The sequence below is a fragment of the Schistocerca piceifrons genome, chromosome 5 (genome assembly GCF_021461385.2).
Source record: "Schistocerca piceifrons isolate TAMUIC-IGC-003096 chromosome 5, iqSchPice1.1, whole genome shotgun sequence".
Lineage (NCBI taxonomy): Eukaryota > Metazoa > Arthropoda > Insecta > Orthoptera > Acrididae > Schistocerca > Schistocerca piceifrons.
This window is the reverse complement of record NC_060142.1, coordinates 547,851,900-547,873,422: the sequence shown is the minus strand read 5'-3', so window position 1 is coordinate 547,873,422 and position 21,523 is coordinate 547,851,900. Positions and strand designations below refer to the sequence as shown.

Sequence of the window (21,523 nt, the reverse complement as noted above, 5' to 3'; positions counted from 1 at the left end):
GGAGATTGGATATTACATGGGAATGTCAGAGGAACAAGAACTTTTTAAAAAAACTCAACGAATTGTGATACATTCAATTGGGGCTGGTCTATTTATTGATGGAAACATATGTATAGTGTGATTTTGTTACAAATAACTTTGTGTGATGTAAGGAGAGATGATCACTACTCTTAAGTAAAGGAGTTGAAAGCAAAATATTTGAAAATAATAGCAAATTTCTGATGTGGGAGGCAGAAGCGCCCAAGAAAAAAATCAAAGTTGGTGCCATAGAAACTTAATTTCTTGGTTGTTAAGACCTGCATGAAATTTTCTTTGGCTGTGGACACAAATTATGGAAACATTACAATGGCTTGACTGGGACTCAGATCTGGTTTCTCTTACATAATCACCATTATCATCATTAGATTGCAGCTCCAGTCTTCATGGTGCTGGTGATGAGTGTCTTTCAACTGTTTCTGTCCTCATACAGTTCTTCCCCATGAATCCTATCCTAAAGGAGACAACATCCTTCTTCATTGTGTTGGTTCATCTTCTCATTGGCCATTCAAATGGTCTTCTCCAATTTGTAGTAATTTCAAGGAATTTTTTTGATACTCTGATTTCTTTCTTCTGTTCCACATGACCATACCATCTTAATCTAGATTTACAGAGCTTTGCCAATAAGCTGAGATTTGCACCTCTAACTATTCTGTTCCTTTGGTTCCTTATCTTATCCTTTTTTTGTTTGCTTCAACATAGATCTAACAGACTTCACACACTCACTGTGTGTGTGTGTGTGTGTGTGTGTGTGTGTGTGTGTGTGTGTGTGTGTGTGTGTGTATCAGAGTGCAGGTCAAAATGGGAATATAGTAGGAACTGAAGGTAAATAGTTTTGCCTTGTATGGTACCTGGTATCTAGTTGTCTTGATGAAGGCACCTACTTGACTGTAAAGCTGGATAGCAAAGTGTGTATGGTTTAGAAGTTCACTTCATGTTAAGTTTTTATGATCTGTCACAATGCCCAAATGTGTGAAATGTTGTGCATTCTTCAGAGATGTTCCAGTGTAGGTTGTCCTCTGTGTCTGCTTACTTTCATGGTTGCAGTATTTGATTCACCAACTTTAAGACAAAATTCCTCAAAGTGATTATTCTATTTACTTGGTTTGTTTGGATTTAATTTGTATCTCCCCAGATTGCAACATCATCAGCAAACACCATTGCTCTAAACTGAAGTCCATACTGCTCTTCTATCCTTTTCATGATATCAACTATCACAGTGACCAAGAGCAGTGGAGATAAGGTACTCCCCTGCTAGACTCCATATTTAGTCTCATACAATTTGCTGTCTTCATTTCCTACTCAAACACAGCTGACACATCTTCAGCAGAGATTTTCATTTTCTGTCAGTCCTTGGGTACATTTCATCTCTCTAGGCATTCTGAGAATTTTGATCTTGGTATACTGTCATAGATCTTTTCTCAGTCCAGTCACACTAGAGTGATGCTTTTATCTTTTCAAATATGTATCAGGTTGCATTACTGTTTCAAGTATCAGATAAATTGTATTCCTGTTTTTCCTAAACTCATACCATTCTTCACCCAGGAGAGATTCATTTATCATTTAAAGACTCTTTTCTGTGATCTTCTCCAAATTATTTTCCAGACAAACTCAATATTATACCTGTGTTACATTGAGATAGTTTTCTATTGCATTTTGTGAATAATGATATAATTACACCTTTGGGACAATCATCTGAGATCTTGATCTCTCTCCAGGTTGCATTTAACACACTGTACAACCAATGGATTTTTTATTTTCCTCCCACTTTGATCGTATCTGCATCTAATTCATCAGCTACACTAGATTTTTTTCTTTGCTCATGCTTCTCAGAGCTTCCTCTACTCCCATCCAACTTTGTGATTGTTCTTCTTGTAATACCCGCTCTGCATTTCATTATCATTTGGGTTGTCTTCCACTTCTCCATTCAAGAGTTTTTTAAAATAATCCCCCATTATTGATTGAATATTGCTGTGTTTTTCTTGTATACAAGGCCAAAACTCTGAACTTTATGCAGCCTCATTTTTCTTTCCTTACAGAAAAGTGTTTTCTTTCTCCCTTTACGAAACAGAATAATTCTGCTGTTAATTTCATGTGTGCATGTCTGTGATTTCACATTACTTTCACTGAGAAGTACTTCACAGTCTTCATTATTCTTAAAAGACTCATTGTGACATAGTAAAATGATATAGTAATCATATGTTGACATTGATGCATTATATGGATGTCATACTGACACTTTACTGGTCACAAGATATGAGATATTCACAAGGCGTAATCGTGTATTATAACTGCCATAATTCCAAAACTCCCTCTCTAAATGCCATTTCATGTCATAGTAAGACATCTTTAAAAAGAATCTTGCTTTGGTTCAATGTGGAAATCAGTATTTTTACTTTTCCCATTATTACAGACTGTGTTTAAAGGCTTTAAAGCTTAAATCAGTGGAAAATCCAGACTATAACATAACCTATGGATTATTTTTGTTCACCTCAGGCCGGTCCAAGTTGTAATTTTTTGCTCCATGGGTCACATCCTGTTGTTAGACCTAGGTGTAATGCCTGTTCCATATGCAATATCCTCTCATCATCGGATATTCTAACTTTGTCAGCATCAATTTCTACTTCAAAGGCTACTTGTGAAAACAGCCACACCTACCATCAACCTTCCCGCAGTCACTATGCTGTGTCCTACATGCTGTGAAAAAACTGTTTATTTGGATGAGTGGCCACTTCCAAACTGCGAACAAAGGCCTAATAAATAACTACAGTTGTGCAACAAACTGTGCAACTTTGATTGGAAGAGCTTTCCATCTTAATACACCCTCCTCTAACAACATTTTTTTCTGAAATTCTCTGTCTACACACTATTCTTTATTCCTGCAACCCCTCTGGCTTCAATGTTTTCTAGTTCTCCAGGTGTCTCTGCTCCATCTTCTATTCCCCCAAAATTGTACCTTTAATCCCCCACCCTTGTCAGTCTCCCCCTCCTTCCCACTGGCCCCTGTAACTTTTCTGGTCCTCCTTAGCTCACCTGTATCTTTCTCATCTCATCTCATTTCATTTAATCTTTTCTGTTTCTCTATCTCGATTCTCTGCCTCCAGCATTGTACATCTGATTTTTTCAATGTAGCATCCATGAAGAACTCTATAAATAATAAGAAGTTATTTTTGAAAAACATGAGGTGGACAAAAATATGAAAACACTGTGAGAAATGCATGCTTGAATATAAATGCAGATGCTAGCCTAGCATGCACGTTGCATTGTTGTATTTGAGCACAAATGACACTTGTGCAATATATTACAAGTGTCAGCCAAGGTTAAACAGTATTTTCTGCAGTCGTGAATGCATTATGTCTGAGCTCAGCACATTTGAACATGGGCAAACTGTTGGTTTTCCTACAGTGAGTGCTTCCTAACCAAGATAGCTGAAGTGTTTAGTGTTTCAAGGTACACCATATCAAAGATTTGTACCATGTATAGGGAAAGTGGAAACATACCATCTGCTAAGTCATAATGTGGATCAAAGTTGGTGTCAAGTGGCATGACAGATATCATTGAGGAGGATTGTGACAAAAGTAAGAGGGTGACAACTGCAGAAGTCATTGCAGAACTGAATGTCACACTCATGAACCCTTTCGGCACCAAAACAACATGAAGGAGCTCCATAAGTTGTGTGCTGCAGGACAAGATAGAATTCCTAAACCAATCATCTTTGATAGATATGCCTGTAATGGAAAAACATGGTGCTGAAATAATGAAAATTGGATTATGGAGCAATGGAAGAATGTCATTTAGTTGGGTGAGTCTTGTTTCACACTGTTTCCAACTTTTGGCAGAGTTTACATCCAAGACTGAAAAATGGCGGAGTATCAGTGATGATCTGGGCAGCCATACCATGGTATCCCATAGACCCCATGGATACTATGCAAGGCTGCATTGCTCCAAGGATTATGTGTCCATTTTAGCTTATCTGGTCCATCCCATTGTACAATGTTTGTTCCCCAATGGTAATGCTCTTTTCCAAGACAACAGGACTCCCGTTCACACAGCTCACATTGTCCAGGACTGGTTTTTCGAGCAAGAGGATGAAGTGCTATATCTCCCATGGCCACTAGATCTTGATGTTACTGAGCCCAAGCAGTCTACTTTGGAGAAAAGGGTGCATGATTGCTATCTGCCTACATAATCATTACCCGAACTTGCCACTATGTTGCAGGAAAAATAGTATACGATTCCCTTGAAAACCATGCAATAGTGTATTTGTCCATTTTGAGATGACTGGAAGCTGTTTCGAATGCCAAATGTTTTTCTAATCTGTGTAGGTATGGCAATGTGTTGTTGGTGTTTTCATATTTTTGTTCACTCCCTGTATGTATATTCATAAAACTCAATGTTAATTATATTATTCTATGCTCTAAATGTTTGTTCATTCATCTGGCCATTCGTTCATTCACAAGAATAAATGTTAGTGTTAAAATGAATTTTGAAAACACAGTGTCATCCTGTTTTTCAAATTCTCATTACATATTATTGTGTTCCAGATTAAATGGAAATGTCATAGCAAAAATGAAATTAGTTCTAGACAAGGACAAATATGAAAATGGAAAGCCACTGGATGAAGTTCCAGAGTCAGTTCAGCAAGTTCTCCTAGAGACTGTCAAAAGTGGCCGTGTTGGTGCACTCTCTGTTGATCCAAATTATGTTGAATTTGATCTTATAAAACGTAAGACATAGTTATATATTTTAAACAGTAAAATTAAGAATAAACTAGTAAACAACAAACAGATATATGAAGAACATATAGTTAACATTTTCCAATAAAAGTGATAACTCAGGGTAGGCCAACAGGAATATGTAGTAATTGAGAATATAAGTGTTGGTTGAGCTTTGTAAGGATCTGAACTGAACACATATAATGTAAAGCTGCAGGGCATTCCTCGGGATCACAATCCTATGTCACACCGCTGAGTTGTTGAATAATGATTTCTCTTGCCATTTTATATATTTTCTGTCTTTCATTTCCTCCACCTGGTCTTTGGTTCTTTGTACAGTAATCTGATGTTCCTGAAGCTTGAAATTCAATTAGTAAGTGATTTTTCAATCTGTTGCTGTGTGCACTATGATACATGATTAAAATCTGATAATTTTCAGAAGTATAAGCATTCTGTAAGGTGGTTCTTATTGGAAAATCTGACATAATGAAATTCTGCTATTAAACCACTGATTCTGGTATAAGGAATTCAGAGAGAAAAACGTAGTAGTACTTTTTTAAATGAAAAAAAATATTAGTATGTAGGTCAGACCATGGTACAGAATGTTGGATCAAGCATAATTTGAAAAATAACCACAGGTAATAAATGCAGATTAGGATTTAATATCAAAGCAAAATTAAGTTATTAGATACTTACTAAAACCTTGAAATGCTGAAAGATAGGGAAGGTAATCAGCTGTGTCCTTTTGAAAGGAACAGTGCTGATGTTCACCATCGCTGATTTGGTGAAACCATGGAAAACTTTAATTTTTATGACTGAATGAGTAACTGAATCCAGCTTCTCCTGAATGAAATATGCAGAGTTCCTCATGTGGTGCTGACATTTACTAATAGTGGAGATTAATACTACTGTTAGATGTTTGGTCATCTGGTACACAGGTGCGCCTATGTGATTCACAGTTGGATGCAGAGTAACGTCTTGTTTGTGAACATCTGGTAAGCCGTAGAGCCTTTGTGGTGCAATAGCTCAAGGTCAAAGCTTATTAATGATTTCCTCTGGTAGGGAGTGACGTAAAAGCTCAGTGGTCTTGTTCTTCACTTTGTCGGGTCTCCCTTTGGTTTTCTGTGTGCTGGATCTTCAAATGGGTTGTAAGTTTTGTAATTGTACTTGACAGTGGAAGTACTACAGTGGCATCTCTTTTGCCCACAGGTAGAATGGCTATTTCAGGATCATTCCTTAGTTCTTGAATGGCAGCTCTTCCTGCTTTTGTGGTGTTTGTACTTCGTGGCCTGCCTCTAATGTGTGTGTGACACATTTCATAACATATTTCATTCCTGTCATCACTGGGCAGGGTGAAAATTACTGGTAAAACTCATGTGCACATTTACACATGCACAACTACACACACATGACCACTGAGGCTGGATGGCCAGAGACATTGGTCGTGTGTGTGTGTGTGTGTGTGTGTGTGCTTTTATTGTCTGTGTGTTTTCAAGTCTCTACCATATCATACTGTTCTAATAAATACGTATTTGTCCAGTGCAGTGTCACCTATTCTTTTGATCTTGTCACAGTACTTCTACATGCTCCTAATTACAAGGAACCCCTTGAATTGAGATCACAAGTACAATCTTTAGTATGGCTCCTTTGAAAATGTTGAATTAGCAATTACATCAGGAAAAATATTAGCTGCTAATGGCTCACCATGTGCATCAGGAGGGTGACAGAGAATGAGTGTTTGGGAGGTGGAGAGCTCAATCTTCTATGGGATGTATGTATTACCCTTCATAAAATGGACATCATCGACTTTTGAGAAATCTTCAAAACAAACCATTAACTTGTGCCATGAAAACTGAATGAAAAATGGCATGCCACAGTGATCACGAAGGTTTGCACCATTAAGTTCTAAGGCAAACTCCTTGGTAGTTAAAACCATGCAGGATATTCAGCTAGGTATCTACTCTTAAAGAATTCATATAGAATCATATTGTGTAATGGGGTGGTGAGAACTGTTGGAATGGAATGTGATGGGATGCAACCAAATGTGAAACAGTCAGTCATGGTGCTTATCATGAAACTGGCTATCCTTTAAGGCATAGCTGCAGATCGTGTGATGATGAATTTTATAAGCATAGAAAAAACAAATATCCAGAGGCTGAAATTGTCCAATGGTTTCAGGTGGTATGAACTGCAATGTTGCACACTTTTCAGGAGTGATAGTTTGCTCTAAATATCTGTCCGTCCAATTTATCATCTAGATTAACAGTTGGCATAATTGTGCACAAACACATCAGGACATAGATGTTAGTTGATTTTGATACAACTCTCTTGGTACTTCTAATTTCCATGGTCCATTTCATATGCATTTCCTCTTTGAGTCCTCAATTGGTCAGACCTGAAAGTAAATTCCTTTCTGGACAATTGGATATGTATATTTATCTCATCTATAAATTTTCAGGCCAATTGCTGTTTGCTGTGTGTTGTCAGATTGCATTTGAAATTTTGTTATCTTAAATCTTCCAATTCTGTAATGCTGTTTGAAGTTATGCGTCATTCATTACTTCTCTTGAAATCATTGTAATCTACATTGTGTGCAATTTGATGTGCATAACGTAGTAAGTCACTATCAGGCTCATCCTATAAATTGTATCAAGCATCTTCGAAACATGGAAAAACCAGTGTTTGTAACAAGTGCACCTTGTCTGCCCTTGAATATCTTTAGTTTTTCTTATGCACTACATGGTCACATTGCTGCAAACTTATTCGAAATTTGTTCACAGCTGTTTTTTTACCATATTGTCCTATACTACTTTTCAGTGGAGATGGGATTTGTGGCTTCCTGTCTGACATGACAATGAACTACATGGCTTAACACTTGTTTGTTATACCACCTTCACTTTTTAAGCACATTTCATCATAACTGTACTCCTTGTGGGCACAGTTGAGTATATATGACACCACACTTGCCACTGACTCATTTTGCAGAAATGCTAATATTTCGTTTGACATTTATTTCTCACCCCGCAAAATTTATTCAATTTCTTTCTGATGAAATGTCAACTTCGGTGACTCTTGCTGTAGATGTAATGCAATGTTTGCTTTTTTTATGATTGCCATTGCTTTGCTTTATAACAGCACCATTAGCACTGTTGTGAGTTACTTGTAGGCTAAGCAGTTCACCTACACTCCATATCCCCTTGCTGTGCTCAGCATCGGATACCTCCAGTTCCACCTCCTGTTGCCATTAGCAGGCAGTTTTGTGGTTGCATGATAGAGAATGTGAGGGCTGTTGAATGCCATAAACATCATTGGCCTTTTGTGGCCTCTTACTCAAGGGGTTCCTTGTCAGAATGGAATGTTTTAAGTCCCTCATTGAGATTTGACACTACTGCCTCTTTATTTAGTTTGCTGAACATATAAATTTTCCTACTTGTTTTAGTGTAAGGGGATAGATAAAAGATCTACTCACCGAGTGGCAGCAGAAGAAAGTCATCCAGAACCCAAGGTCAGGGGAGACTTACCAGACAGGACGAAAAGGAAGACAGACTGTAGGGACTGCACGGGACGATATCTGAAAACCTGGTAGCGTAAATGTGAAAGATAGAAGGGTAATATGCAGGAAAGAGATTACTGTGCAAATTTTGAGCATGAGTTAATAAGAGCTAAAACCTGAGTGCACTGTATGTGGTAGAGGTGGGTGGGGGGCCTGCAGAAAAGAGACAGGTCAAAAAACGAAAGATAATTGGGAGTGAAGAACGGAATAGATACTGTGAATAAATGGTGAGATCTAAGAAATTTACACAAAGTAAGGCTAGTTGCACTGCCAGAACCAAGGACATATTGTAGCACCAGTTCCCACCTGCTGAGTTCTGGGAAACTCATGTCTGAGTGAAGAATCCAGATGTCAGATGTGATGAAACAGGCACAGAGGTCATGATTGTCATGTTGTAGAGCATGCTCTGCATCAGGATGTTGTGTTGCCTGTACAATCCTCTGCCTATGCCCAATCATCCCAACTTATAACTAGGTGATGGTCATGCCAGCATAAACAGCCAAACATTGTTTACGTAACAGCTGGTATATGACATGTGTCATTCACAGGTGACTCTCCATTTGATAGTATATGTTTTGCCAGTTACAGGGCTGGTATAGGTGATGGTAAGAAGGTGCATAGGGCAAATTTTATAGCAGGGATGATTACTGGGATAGGAGCCGTAGGGTAGGGATGTGGGTGCAGGATGAGCATAGGGTTTGACAAGGGTATTTCAGATATTGGGAGGGCAACTGCAAGCTGTTCTAGGTGCAGTGGCCAAATGTCAGACAGAATGGGTCTCATTTCAGGCACAACTTTAGGAAGTCATAGCTTTGTCAAAGTAGCTGATAAATAAATTCGAGGCCAGGATGATAATGAGTGACAAGTGATATACTCGTAGGTTGTTTGTTTGGAGGGATCAACAGTGTTGCATTGGATGTGATGGCCCAAGAAACCTGCCTTTGAAATTGGCTGATGGTTTAATTACATCCAGTTGATTTCTACTTATTTTAGTTGCCTTTTGTACTTTGATAATCATTGTTGCTACAACCACCTCGTAGTCAATGACCAGTTTGACATCTTAAAAGATAAGTTTTTGGCTACATCTGAGAATGTCTCTTGTGACTGATACAAGGATCAAGTTATAAGTTTATGCCCACCTTTGATACTGAATCTTGCCAAACAATGGTGTGTGTGTGTGGGGGGGGGGGGGGGGGGGGGGACAGAGAGAGAGAGAGAGAGAGAGAGGATGTTTTATTAGCTCTGAGTAACAACTGTGCCCTTAAGTTGTCATCATCACATTACTGCTCAGTATCTCTTTCCTGTTCATATATTAAGTACTATAAAGAGATAATATGGAAATGGGGTCACTAAAAATGCTCCACAGACCTATTAAAGATTGACCTGAATGGAATACAATCAAAATAATGAATGAAAAAATCTACTCATTGTGCTGGGGTGATATTGAACAATGGCACATTAACAAAATAACTAGTAGACTGCTGCATATTAGCCTCAAACTTGAAGATAAGGTTACTGGTTCATTTTGCCCATCTTCACCCCATGTTATCTTTTGGGCAGCTATTGTAAATTAAGCTCAGGTGTGCTATAATAATGTATTGTCAAATCAATAATTATTGCTTCTCATGCAGATTCCCAAAGCAGTTACTTCTTGATAGTATTTTTTACTAATAATAAAAATCAGCTCCAGTTTAAGTTCAGTTTACCTAATGACAAAATTAAGAGGTAAAAATAATAATGTATAGAATTTACCCCCTTACTCAGAATTTAAAGTGGATTTCTGTGTTCTGGTGCAAAGGTTTTGCGCAAAAATAACTCAAATGGGAAGAAGAAGAAGAAGAAGAAAATTAAAATTTAGTAAATTACTATTCCTTCTACAAATTATCTCATCTTCCAAATTCAAGGCAAGATAATTCCAGTTAGCTGTGGGGCACCTAATAATGCTTATTGTAAACATGTCTCTTATCTCACATCAAGTAGTTTATTCTTAATCTGTGACAAATATTAAAGTTTTTTTGCAAAAGCTTACCAGTAGTTATTGAAGATCAGTGGAGCACCAGTAGTGTTTTACTGTCAAATTTAGATTATGGAGACACAAATAATATTTAGAAGTGTAGTGACAGTTTATTGTAAATACAGTCTACATAATTTTGAATAACTGGTTCTCTCTGCTAATGTTTACCAGTAACATTTTTTATTGTGTAAAGTGTTTGCTCAGCATAATCCAACTCACTATATAGCGGAGATGCTGAGTTGCAGAGAGGCACAACAAAAAGATTTTCACACTTGAAGCTTTCGGCCAATGGCCTTTGTCAACAATAGACACAGATACGTGCACACACACACACACACACACACACACACACACACACACACACACACACACACACACACACAACTGCAGTCTCAGGCAACTGAAACTGATGGTTTCAGTTGCCTGAGACTGCAGTTGTGTGTGTGAGTTGCACATCTCCACTATATAATGAGTAACAACTTTCCTTCTCATAATATTGTTACATTTCATCTTGGATTTTCCATTGTTTGATTTTAACTAAAATAATTATTATGTATTGAATAAATTGTCTCTTTTCCAGAAGTATCAGATTTACCAGAAAACACAGAAAATACTGAAAATAAAGACACAGTCCTTTCTGCAACAAAGCTGTATATCGTTCTTGGGTGTATTGCAGCACTGGTGTTCATAGCAATTGTTCAAGCAGCTTGCACTATTTATAAAACAGTTAGAAGCCCTGCATCACACCACAAGGTAATCCTAAATGAAACTTTTTTAGTATAAGATAAACCTTCCATTTATTTCATTGACTGCTTTACATGTAAACCAGATATTTATATTTCAAAATTATTTCTTTTTATTTATATTAAAATAATGATCTAGTGTTGAGATGGCATCACATAGTATACTTAGAAAGTCTGTACAAAGTGTAGCAATCTAGAACCTCAGTTGGCTTGTATGCCATCACATCTCAGACTGGAAACCAGTGGCATTTGTGTTATGCTCATAAGTAGGCCTTGACTTGGAAACTGTCATTTCCCATTTATGGCAGAACATGTATTTGTATTTTAATACAAACTGTGATGTATAATGACTTGGCAGATCTAGATCTAAGAGTATGGCATACATCTTTGTCCTCTTCTAAAGTGTTTTTCATTTATTGGTTCACTTGTAAGAATAATAAGGAGTTTCCTACACTTCCTGCAACTTATCATCAGGTTAGGTAGCCTACATTAGAAACTAATCCTCCTATTGTTTATAAATAAAGGGTAGATAAAAGATAAGGTGAGATCTCTTATTTGCCATTCATCTTTGGCTTCTTCTTGCTATACACTGTTGTGGACGGTTTACATGAATTTTTCACATAGCATCACTACTTATGCAAAATTTATTAAATGTGATTTATAAAATGTTAGTGTGGCTCTTGCTCAAGGGTACAGGTTGGCTGAGGTGATGGACCTGCCATCTTACCCTCCTAGTGTCACAGGAAAGAATGACTACACTCTACCTGGCATTAGATCAATTGGCCAGTCACAGATTTGCACCACAGGGTGTATTTGATTAGGAAATGTTGAAACAGTCCAGTATTTATCAAAATGGCAGTTCATCTCCTGCAATATCATGATAAGTCTTCTTCTGGAGTCCTCATTTACATCAGTGTAATGTAGATTACTTCTGCAGATCTCCTTTACACAGTTATTGTCACTATTTTAAATAGTCATTTCATGATGATCTACTGTGAAGTTATGAAAAATAATAGAACCTCATATACAGAATGTTGTAATTAAATATTCTAATTACAGTTTTATAGTAAAAATGATTTTGTGACGTACTGGCTTCTACTTGAACTAAGCTGGGGCTTGTAAAACCTGGTGTCTCCTAATACAACTCACAAACTTTTCTTGTATCTACTTTCAAGGTATCTTCTTCTTTGTCATGAGCTGAAGGGACAAATGAATAATTCATGAGCTGAAAAAGTATGTGAAGATATTTTCCAGTAACCAAATTAATTAGAAAGAAAGAAAGAAGCCCAAGCGTTGAAAGTTTATACCAAAAAGTTACTTCCCCCCCTCCCCAACCCCGTTCCATTACTTCTGACCTGTTTTATTGAAACTTTCTTTGTAAGGAACAGCAAAATGTGTGGGAAGTATCTATGCCAGAATGATACCTGTCACATAATACAGAGACTTACTGAATCACACAATATGGATCTCTCTCTCTCTCTCTCTCTCTCTCTCTCTCTCTCTCTCTCTCCTCCCTCCCCCCTGCGGGTCCGGGGTAAGAATGGGCCCGAGGTATTCCTGCCTGTCGTACGAGGCGACTAAAAGGAGTTTCAACCGTTTCGGCCTTCCATGTGATGGTCCCCCTTGGGGTTTGACCTCCATTTTTCAAAATTCTACTGAAGTACGAGCCTTTTGGGGAAGGACACCTTACGTGGTGTACCACTGGTCCTAAGTGCACTAAGACCTTGGCACTCAGCATTGCACCGGCGTTGTAACCATACCCACTATTCCTCAAATTGGGCCTGAACGCCTGATGGGTTGTCCAAGTTACGCCCATAGTGCATCTCCATCTGCCCCAGTGATCATGATGGACTTTCCATGGCACCAGAAATCCACCACGGTAGCCAGCCCGTTGTGGTGGGGTCGTCATGTACCCTCTAGGTTGTAGCCCCCTGACAACACAGGGATCGTACTGCCGATACCTGAGCTGCACCCTCCCCACGTCAGCCTAGGAGTAGATGCCCGTCTCCTTGGGGCATCTGGACTCCCGGCAATGGTCATCCTGCCAGGTGGCCCTTGCTGCGGCTGGGTGGCGCCCGTGGGGAGAGCCCCTGGTCGGAGTGGGTGGTATCGGGGCGGACGTTTCGCAGATGAAACGTCAACACGTATCAGGTCGCTCTGCGGCCGAGTCTTTCAAAAGAAAAGGTACCGTTTCTAGTCCTGGTTCTCCTGCCCTTTCCCCCTTGGCCACTCCATGGGAGGAGGGACAGGCCCGCCGGCTTGGGGCGAAGTACTTCCCCCGCTATTTGGTCTGTTCTCGAACCGATGGGGGGACATTCGCCACCTCCAAGCCCATGTTCTTTGCTCAGCACATTGAGGACATCTTCAGGGAAATCGAGGCTCTCAGCAAGATGCGTTCAGGGTCCGTTCTTATCAAGACCACCTCCGCCACACAGTCGGCGGCGCTCCAGGCGTGCGACCACCTAGGGGACATCCCAGTATCCATTGTCCGACATCTGGCACTAAATAGGATGCAGGGGGTTATTTTTCATCGTGACCTACTGCTACATTCTGATGAGGAGCTCAGGGCCAACCTGGAGCGCTGAGGCGTGCATTTCGTCCGGCGAGTCCAGCGCGGCCCCAAAGACCGTCACATCGACACCGAGGCCTTTATCCTCGCCTTTGAGGGGGACGTTCTCCCGGAGAAGGTAAAGGTGATGTGCTACCGGTGTGACGTGCGACCTTACGTCCCGCCTCCTATGCGCTGTTTTAGGTGTTTGCGCTTTGGGCACATGTCGTCACGGTGTGAGGCTGAGCCCCTTTGTAGCGATTGTGGACGTCCTCTTTGTGAGGAACATACATGCAGCCCACCACCTCGGTGCATTAATTGTCCTGGCGTCCACTCGCCTAGATCCTCAGACTGCCCCGCATATCAGAAGGAGAAGAAGATACAAGAAATCAAAACTTTGGATTGGCTCTCTTATTCTGAGGCCCGGAGGAAGTACGACCGCCTCCATCCCGTGCCATTGACCACTTCGTTTGCCTCAGTTGTGTCCACTCCTTCCGCGGTATCCTCACCCCTATCCTGTCCCCCCTCCGCCTCCTCCGCCCATCAGGGGGCTCTGCCTCCGCCTCCCAAATCCCTCCCTTCCAAATCCTCCTCCCCCGTGGCCCCCACCCCCTCTGTCCCAGGGGCCACCCTTCCTCCTCCTCCTCCCCCCACGCCACCTGAGAAGCGATCCTCTTCTCAGGCGTCCATCGGGGAAACGTTCCGGACCCCAGCTTCCGAGGTCCGGCGTTCCAAAACGGACCCCGCGCGTAAGGACCTTCTTCGGGTCCAGCCCACCATCCCTGTGCCTCCTCGGCCTTCCAAGAAGGCCTCCAAGAAGAAGTCTCTATCCCCCTCTCCACCCCGGCGCGTTTCGTCTGACGCTCCATCCGTGAGTCGCTGCTCCCGGCCGTCCTCAGTTTCGCCGGGACGCTCTGCTGCCAGGCGCTCCGCTGGCCTTTCGTCGGCAAATGATGCGGCCCCTCCCACACAACCAGGGACAGCGGCCGCAGCTGGCGATGAGTCGATGGAACCGGATCCGCCTCCCGTCGGTTGTAGCGTTGTTCCCTCACAACCTGGCCCTCCGCGGCCGTCGGGTGACCAGCTCTTCCCCCGTCTCGTTCCCCCAACTTTTTGACTAGCGATGGCGTTGTTTCATTGGAACATAAGAGGTATTCGATCTAATCGGGAGGAATTACAACTGCTCCTCCGCCTGCACTGTCCACTCGTCCTTGGTCTCCAGGAAACCAAGTTGCGCCCGACTGACCGTATTGTCTTTACCCACTATACCTCGGAGCGGTATGACCTCACCCCTGTGGACGGTATCCCAGCTCATGGTGGGGTCATGTTGCTCATTCGGGACGATGTCTATTACCATCCCATCCCATTGACCACCCCACTCCAAGCAATAGCTGTCCGCATTACTGTTTCTGCTTTTACTTTTTCAGTTTGTACCATCTACACTCCACCTTCATCTGCTGTTAGTCGGGCTGACATGATGCACCTGATCGTTCAGCTTCCCCCGCCGTTCTTATTGTTTGGCGACTTCAATGCCCATCATCCCCTTTGGGGCTCTCCTGCATCCTGTCCAAGAGGCTCACTCTTGGCGGATGTCTTCAACCATCTCAATCTTGTCTGCCTCAATACCAGCGCCCTGACTTTCCTCTCGGACTCTACTCATACCTACTCCCACTTGGACCTCTCGATCTGTTCTACCACTCTTGCCTGTCGGTTCGAGTGGTATGTCCTTTCTGACACCTATTTGAGCGACCACTTCCCCTGTGTCATTCGTCTCCTGCACCACACCCCATCCCCACGTCCTTCGAGCTGGAACATACTGAAAGCTGACTGGGGACTTTACTCCTCCCTGGCGACCTTTCCGGACCACGATTTTCCCAGTTGTGACAGTCAGGTCGAATACCTCACGGCTGTTATCATCAATGCTGCCGAACGTTCCATTCCTCGTACTACTTCTTCTTCACGTCACGTTTCCGTCCCCTGGTGGAACGAGGCTTGTAGGGACGCTATCCGTGCTCGACGACGTGCTTTACGCACCTTTCGCCGCCATCCTACGTTGGCGAATTGTATTGAATACAAACGACTCCGAGCGCAGTGCCGTAGAGTCATCAAAGACAGCAAAAAAGCTTGTTGGGCCTCTTTCACCAGCTCCTTTAACAGTTTTACTCCCTCTTCCGTTGTTTGGGGTAGCCTGCGCCGGCTGTCGGGCATTAAGGCCCACTCCTCCGTACCTGGCCTGACCTCAGGTAATGAGGTCCTTGTTGATCCTGTGGCTGTCTCCAACGCCTTTGGCCGCTTTTTCGCGGAGGTTTCAAGCTCCGCCCATTACCATCCTGCCTTCCTTCCCAGGAAAGAGGCAGAAGAGGCTCGGCGACCTTCCTTCCACTCGCTGAATCTGGAAACTTATAATGCCCCCTTTACTATGCGGGAACTCGAACGTGCGCTTGCACTGTCCCGGTCCTCTGCTCCGGGGCCAGATGCCATTCACGTTCAGATGCTGGCACACCTTTCTCCGGCAGGCAAAAGCTTCCTTCTTCGTACCTACAATCGCGTCTGGACCGAAGGTCAAGTCCCCATGCGTTGGCGTGACGCTGTTGTTGTTCCTATACCCAAACCCGGGAAGGATAGACACCTTCCTTCTAGTTACCGCCCCATTTCTCTTACAAGCTGTGTCTGTAAGGTGATGAAGTGCATGGTAAATGCTCAGTTAGTCTGGATTCTTGAATCTCGACAACTACTTACTAATGTCCAATGCGGCTTTCGTCGCCGCCGCTCCGCTGTTGACCACCTTGTGACCTTGTCGACATTCATCATGAACAACTTTTTGCGAAGGCGCCAAACGGTAGCCGTGTTCTTCGACTTGGAAAAGGCTTATGATACCTGTTGGAGAGGAGGTATCCTCCGCACTATGCACAGGTGGGGCCTACGCGGTCGCCTGCCCCTTTTTATTGATTCCTTTTTAACGGATCGAAAGTTTAGGGTACGTGTGGGTTCCGTATTGTCCGACATCTTCCTCCAGGAGAATGGAGTGCCTCAGGGCTCCGTCTTGAGCGTAGCCCTTTTTGCCATCGCGATCAATCCAATTATGGATTGCATTCCACCTAATGTCTCAGGCTCTCTCTTTGTCGATGACTTCGCGATCTACTGCAGTGCCCAGAGAACATGCCACCTGGAGCGCTGCCTTCAGCGTTGTCTAGACAGCCTCTACTCATGGAGCGTGGCAATTGGCTTCCGGTTCTCTGAAGAGAAGACGGTTTGTATCAACTTTTGGCGATATAAAGCGTTCCTTCCGCCATCCTTACATCTCGGTCCCATTGTTCTCCCATTCGTGGACACAACTAAGTTTCTAGGGCTCACGTTGGACAGGAAACTGTGTTGGTCTCCACATGTCTCTTATTTGGCGGCCCGTTGTACACGTTCCCTTAATGTCCTCAGAGGTCTTAGCGGTTCATCTTGGGGAGCGGATCGCACTGTCCTGCTTCGCTTGTATCGGTCCATAGTCCGATCGAAGCTGGATTATGGGAGCTTCGTCTACTCGTCTGCTCGGCCGTCCCTCTTACGCCGGCTCAACTCCATCCACCATCGGGGGATACGTCTTGCGACCGGAGCCTTCTACACTAGTCCTGTCGAGAGTCTTTATGCTGAAGCTGCCGAGTTACCATTGACCTACCGGTGCGACGTACTGCTGTGTCGGTATGCCTGCCGGCTGTTGTCTATGCCCGACCACCCCTCTTACAAGTCCTTCTTCGCCGATTCTCTCGACCGTCAGTACGGGTTGTATGTGTCTGCCCTGCTGCCCCCCGGAGTCCGCTTCCGTCGCCTGCTTCGACAATTGGATTTTGCCCTCCCTACCACCTTCAGAGAGGGTGAGAGCCCGACACCACCTTGGCTCCAGGCTCCGGTTCATATTTATCTTGACCTCAGCTCACTCCCGAAGGAGGGTACTCCGGCTGCAGTGTATTGCTCACGGTTTGTCGAACTTCGTGCTCGACTTGCCGGTCACACCTTTATTTACACTGATGGCTCCAAAACTGACGATGGTGTCGGCTGTGCCTTTGTTGTCGGGGCCGCCACCTTTAAATACCGGCTCCTCGACCAATGTTCCAGCTTTACGGCCAAGCTTTTTGCTCTCCATCAGGCCATTCAGTATGCCCGCCGCCACCGCCATTCATCGTATGTACTCTGCTCTGACTCACTCAGTGCTCTTCAGAGCCTTGGAGCTCCCTATCCGGTCCATCCCATGATTCAACAGATACAGCAGTCCCTCCATTCTTTCGCTGATAATGGTGGTTCTGTCAGCTTTCTGTGGGTTCCCGGACATGTAGGAGTGCCTGGGAATGAGGCTGCGGATGCTGCAGCCAAGGCTGCAGTCCTCCTGCCTCAGCCAGCCTCCCATTGTGTCCCGTCATCTGACGTTCGTGGGGATGTATGTAAGAGGCTTGTGTCGTTGTAGTGGGATGCTTGGTCATCCCTCCAAGGAAACAAGCTCCGGGCAGTAAAACCGCTCCCAACTGCTTGGACAACATCCTCCCGACCATCTCGGCGCGAGGAGGTCCTTCTGACCAGGTTGTGGATTGGGCATTGCCGGTTTAGCCACCGCTACCTGCTCTCCGGTAACCCAGCCCCGCAGTGCCCTTGTGGTCAGGCATTAACAGTGCGCCATGTTTTATTGTCGTGTCCCCGTTTTAGTCAATTTCGGGTTGTCCTGTCCCTGCCATCTACTTTACCGGATGTTTTAGCTGATGACGATCGAGCGGCTGCTCGTATTGTGCGTTTTATAACTTTAACTGGCTTGTCCAAAGACATTTAACCTTTTTACTTATTTTATCTGCATCTTTGTCAGGTCCTTCTGGTGTCCCCCCATCCCCTTGAGTTTTAACAGATTCCATGTGCTCTAACACCAGTGACTGGGCGCTAATGACCTCAGCAGTTGAGCGCCCTTAAACCCTACCAAAAAAAAAAAAAAAAAATCTCTCTCTCTCTCTCTCTCTCTTTTTTGCCATGCCTCTTATGTGGCTTTCACAAATGAAACTAAAAGTCATGGTATTCTTAAACATACTCTTCAAGTCTCTCCACTTGTTTACCTATTGTTTCAAAAGTTGATAATCAAAGTGAGAACCATGAAATAATGCAATAATAAATACCTAATCAGATGTGAATGATGAACCCTTAAATCAAGACAGAAAATAATTTACAAGATATTATGTACAGCAGTGGCATTATTTTCAACAATAAAGAGACTTATAAAAGCAACATGAAAACAGAGACAACCATTGTTATAAGGTCATATGTATTTAAATAGTTAGTTTGCATTTACTGAATAACTAGCTGTGCACCAGCATTGCCTGGATGTGTATTTACTCCAATCTTCTCTTAATACACCTCCTCCTCCTCTCCTCCCTGTCCATTTCCTCCTCCTCCTTCTCTCTCTCTGTCCATGTCTTCTTCCCCCTATCTCTCTCTTTCTCCCTCTCCTCATCTCCTCCTGTCCCCTTTCTCTGTCCACCTCTTCCTCCCCTCTCTCTGTCCATATCCTCCACCCTCCTATCTGTGTCCATCTCTTCCTTCCCCTCTCTGTCCATCTCTTCCTCTTCACTTTCTCTCTCCATCACTAATTATCACCACCACCGTATTAGCAGGCTGGTGGTTCTTACCCACACAGTATTTCTTTCCAGATAGTAAGTAATATATGTACCATGTTTGGTTAAAATTGATCCAGGGGTTTAGGAGGAGGTTTTTACCTGTGGCTTTGGTAGAGTACACATGTGTCACAAATATTTAACATATTTCACACTTATTTGCACACATATTGCATCTGTATCTTTATCAAATCTCTCCCTGTAGTTTCATTTTCAAGCAGCTCAATTTTTATGACACTATTATCTCCTGAACAATGTGTTGTACAATGATATAATTCTGCAGGCACATCCAGTGGTATATTTGAATACTGTCTGCAGAATGTGCCATGAGTACAATTAATTGCACAGAAGTAATAGATTAAAAGGTCATGTCTGATGTGTCAGTTTTACTGCAGGAGCAGTGAGCAAGCAGTAAACTATTTTCAGAATGAGATTTTCACTCTGCAGCGGAGTGTGCACTGATATGAAACTTCCTGGCAGATTAAAACTGTGTGCCTGACCGAGACTCAAACTCGGGACCTTTGCCTTTCGCGGGGAAGTGCTCTACCATCTGAGCTACCGAAACACGACTCACGCCCGGTACTCACAGCTTTACTTCTGCCAGTATCCCCCAGGCTGTGGCTAAGCCATGTCTCCGCAGTATCCTTTCTTTCAGGAGTGCTAGTTCTGCAAGGTTCGCAGGAGAGCTTCTGTAAAGTTTGGAAGGTAGGAGACAAGATACTGGCAGAAGTAAAGCTGTGAGTACCAGGCGTGAGTCGTGCTTCGGTAGCTCATATGGTAGAGCACTTGCCCGCAAAAGGCAAAGGTCCCGAGTTCGAGTCTCGGTCAGGCACACAGCTTTAATCTGCCAGGAAGTTTCAGTAAACTATTTTCTTTCTTCATTTTATGGGGGTTGTCAATGAGAAAAAGTTTTGTAAAGGTTTGAAATTATGTGTAATGTTTGTTGCAAGTCACTAAGTGCTCTCATTCTAAAATACTGTGTGAATAAAGTCTGGGTATTTGCATGTCATGGACTGCACATTTTTTCACCCCCGCCTCCATACCGTTGATAGGTAGGTGGCTTTTACCCCAACAGTGATTCTTTCCCGATGTTAAAAGGTGTGTGTGTGTGTGTACCAAGTTTGCCTGAAATTGGTCCAATGATTTAGGAGATGGTGTGGAACGCACATACACCAGAATGAATACAGCTCCTATAATAGCACAAGAAAGGCAAATATGTCCTGGGCAGAGTTAGTGATGTAAAAGAAGGGAACTAGCTTTTCAACTTACCTGGCAACTTCAGAGACATTTAAATCAAAACATCTTCACTTAATTGTGCTTTTCTGCTTGTTACTATTAGTACCCTTGCCATGTAATGTAATGCATTGTGTCAAGTAAAGTAACATGATACATGATGTCAATCGTATAACATGACACACACTATCATGTCATCCAACATGGCACTTCTCATGACATACAGCATGACACAAAATGTCATTAAAGTTCAAGATGTGTGCATCTCCAGTCTGGGATACTTCCTGTTATAGATGCACCCCCCACCCCCCCCCATACTTCCTATTGTTGATGCATCCCACTCTCTAGAAGCTCATACATTTGTGTCTCTCTCTTTGTTCTTACACACCTCACTGTACATGTAATAGGGGGTGGATTTGTTGGAGAAATGGTCTGCTTGGGGAAAAATGTCAATCCCCCCTCCAAGAAATCTAAAGATTGTTTTAGTGTCCTCCCAAGAACAAATCCACCCATAAAAATTTTATCCCCTCAAAAAACTTTTTTAGCTACTACTTGTATGCTCTTAAGCCATATGATATTATATGATGATTTATATAGTTTTTACTGTGGCTGGTGAATCTTCTGAATTTTAGGCACAGGATCAGGAACTGTAGCGTATAGATTGCAAGATGCAGGTGTACCAGCACCTTGCAGCTAAGAGCATTCACTGTGCTGAGAAAGTAGGGTTAACTCATAAAAAGCTCCAGTTTGTCAAGATGTTTTCATTTAAATGTCTTTAAAGCTGCCAGATAAGTTGAAAAGCAAGTTCCCTTCTTTTACCTCCCTAACTCTGCCCAGGACATATTTGTCTTTTTTGTGCTATTTTTCATTCTGGTTCCCAACTTTTACCATACCATAATTTTGACATTAGACTGCCATAGCTTGACAATGAATGTGGATTGATGTTGACTTGGGCAGTGACTGACTGATCTGGTATAAGTTCTTTCAATGTCTTTCGAACCATGTTGTGGATATCGTGGCAATGGATAAAGCTTTCACAAAAGAA

The 21,523-nt window shown here is 42.8% G+C and overlaps 1 protein-coding gene across 4 annotated transcripts in view; it reads left to right on the top strand.

The window, feature by feature from the left end:
- The window catches only part of LOC124797890, a 481,263-nt gene that overhangs the window by 437,427 nt on the left and 22,313 nt on the right, over nt 1-21,523 (top strand). For 3 of the 4 annotated variants that reach the window (XM_047260999.1, XM_047260997.1, XM_047260995.1), the window contains 2 exons: nt 4,581-4,762; nt 10,899-11,071. In XM_047260999.1, the coding sequence (XP_047116955.1) occupies nt 4,581-4,762; nt 10,899-11,071 (355 nt within the window). The remainder of the gene's footprint in view (nt 1-4,580; nt 4,763-10,898; nt 11,072-21,523) is intronic. The other variant, XM_047260998.1, reaches the window with a different exon arrangement.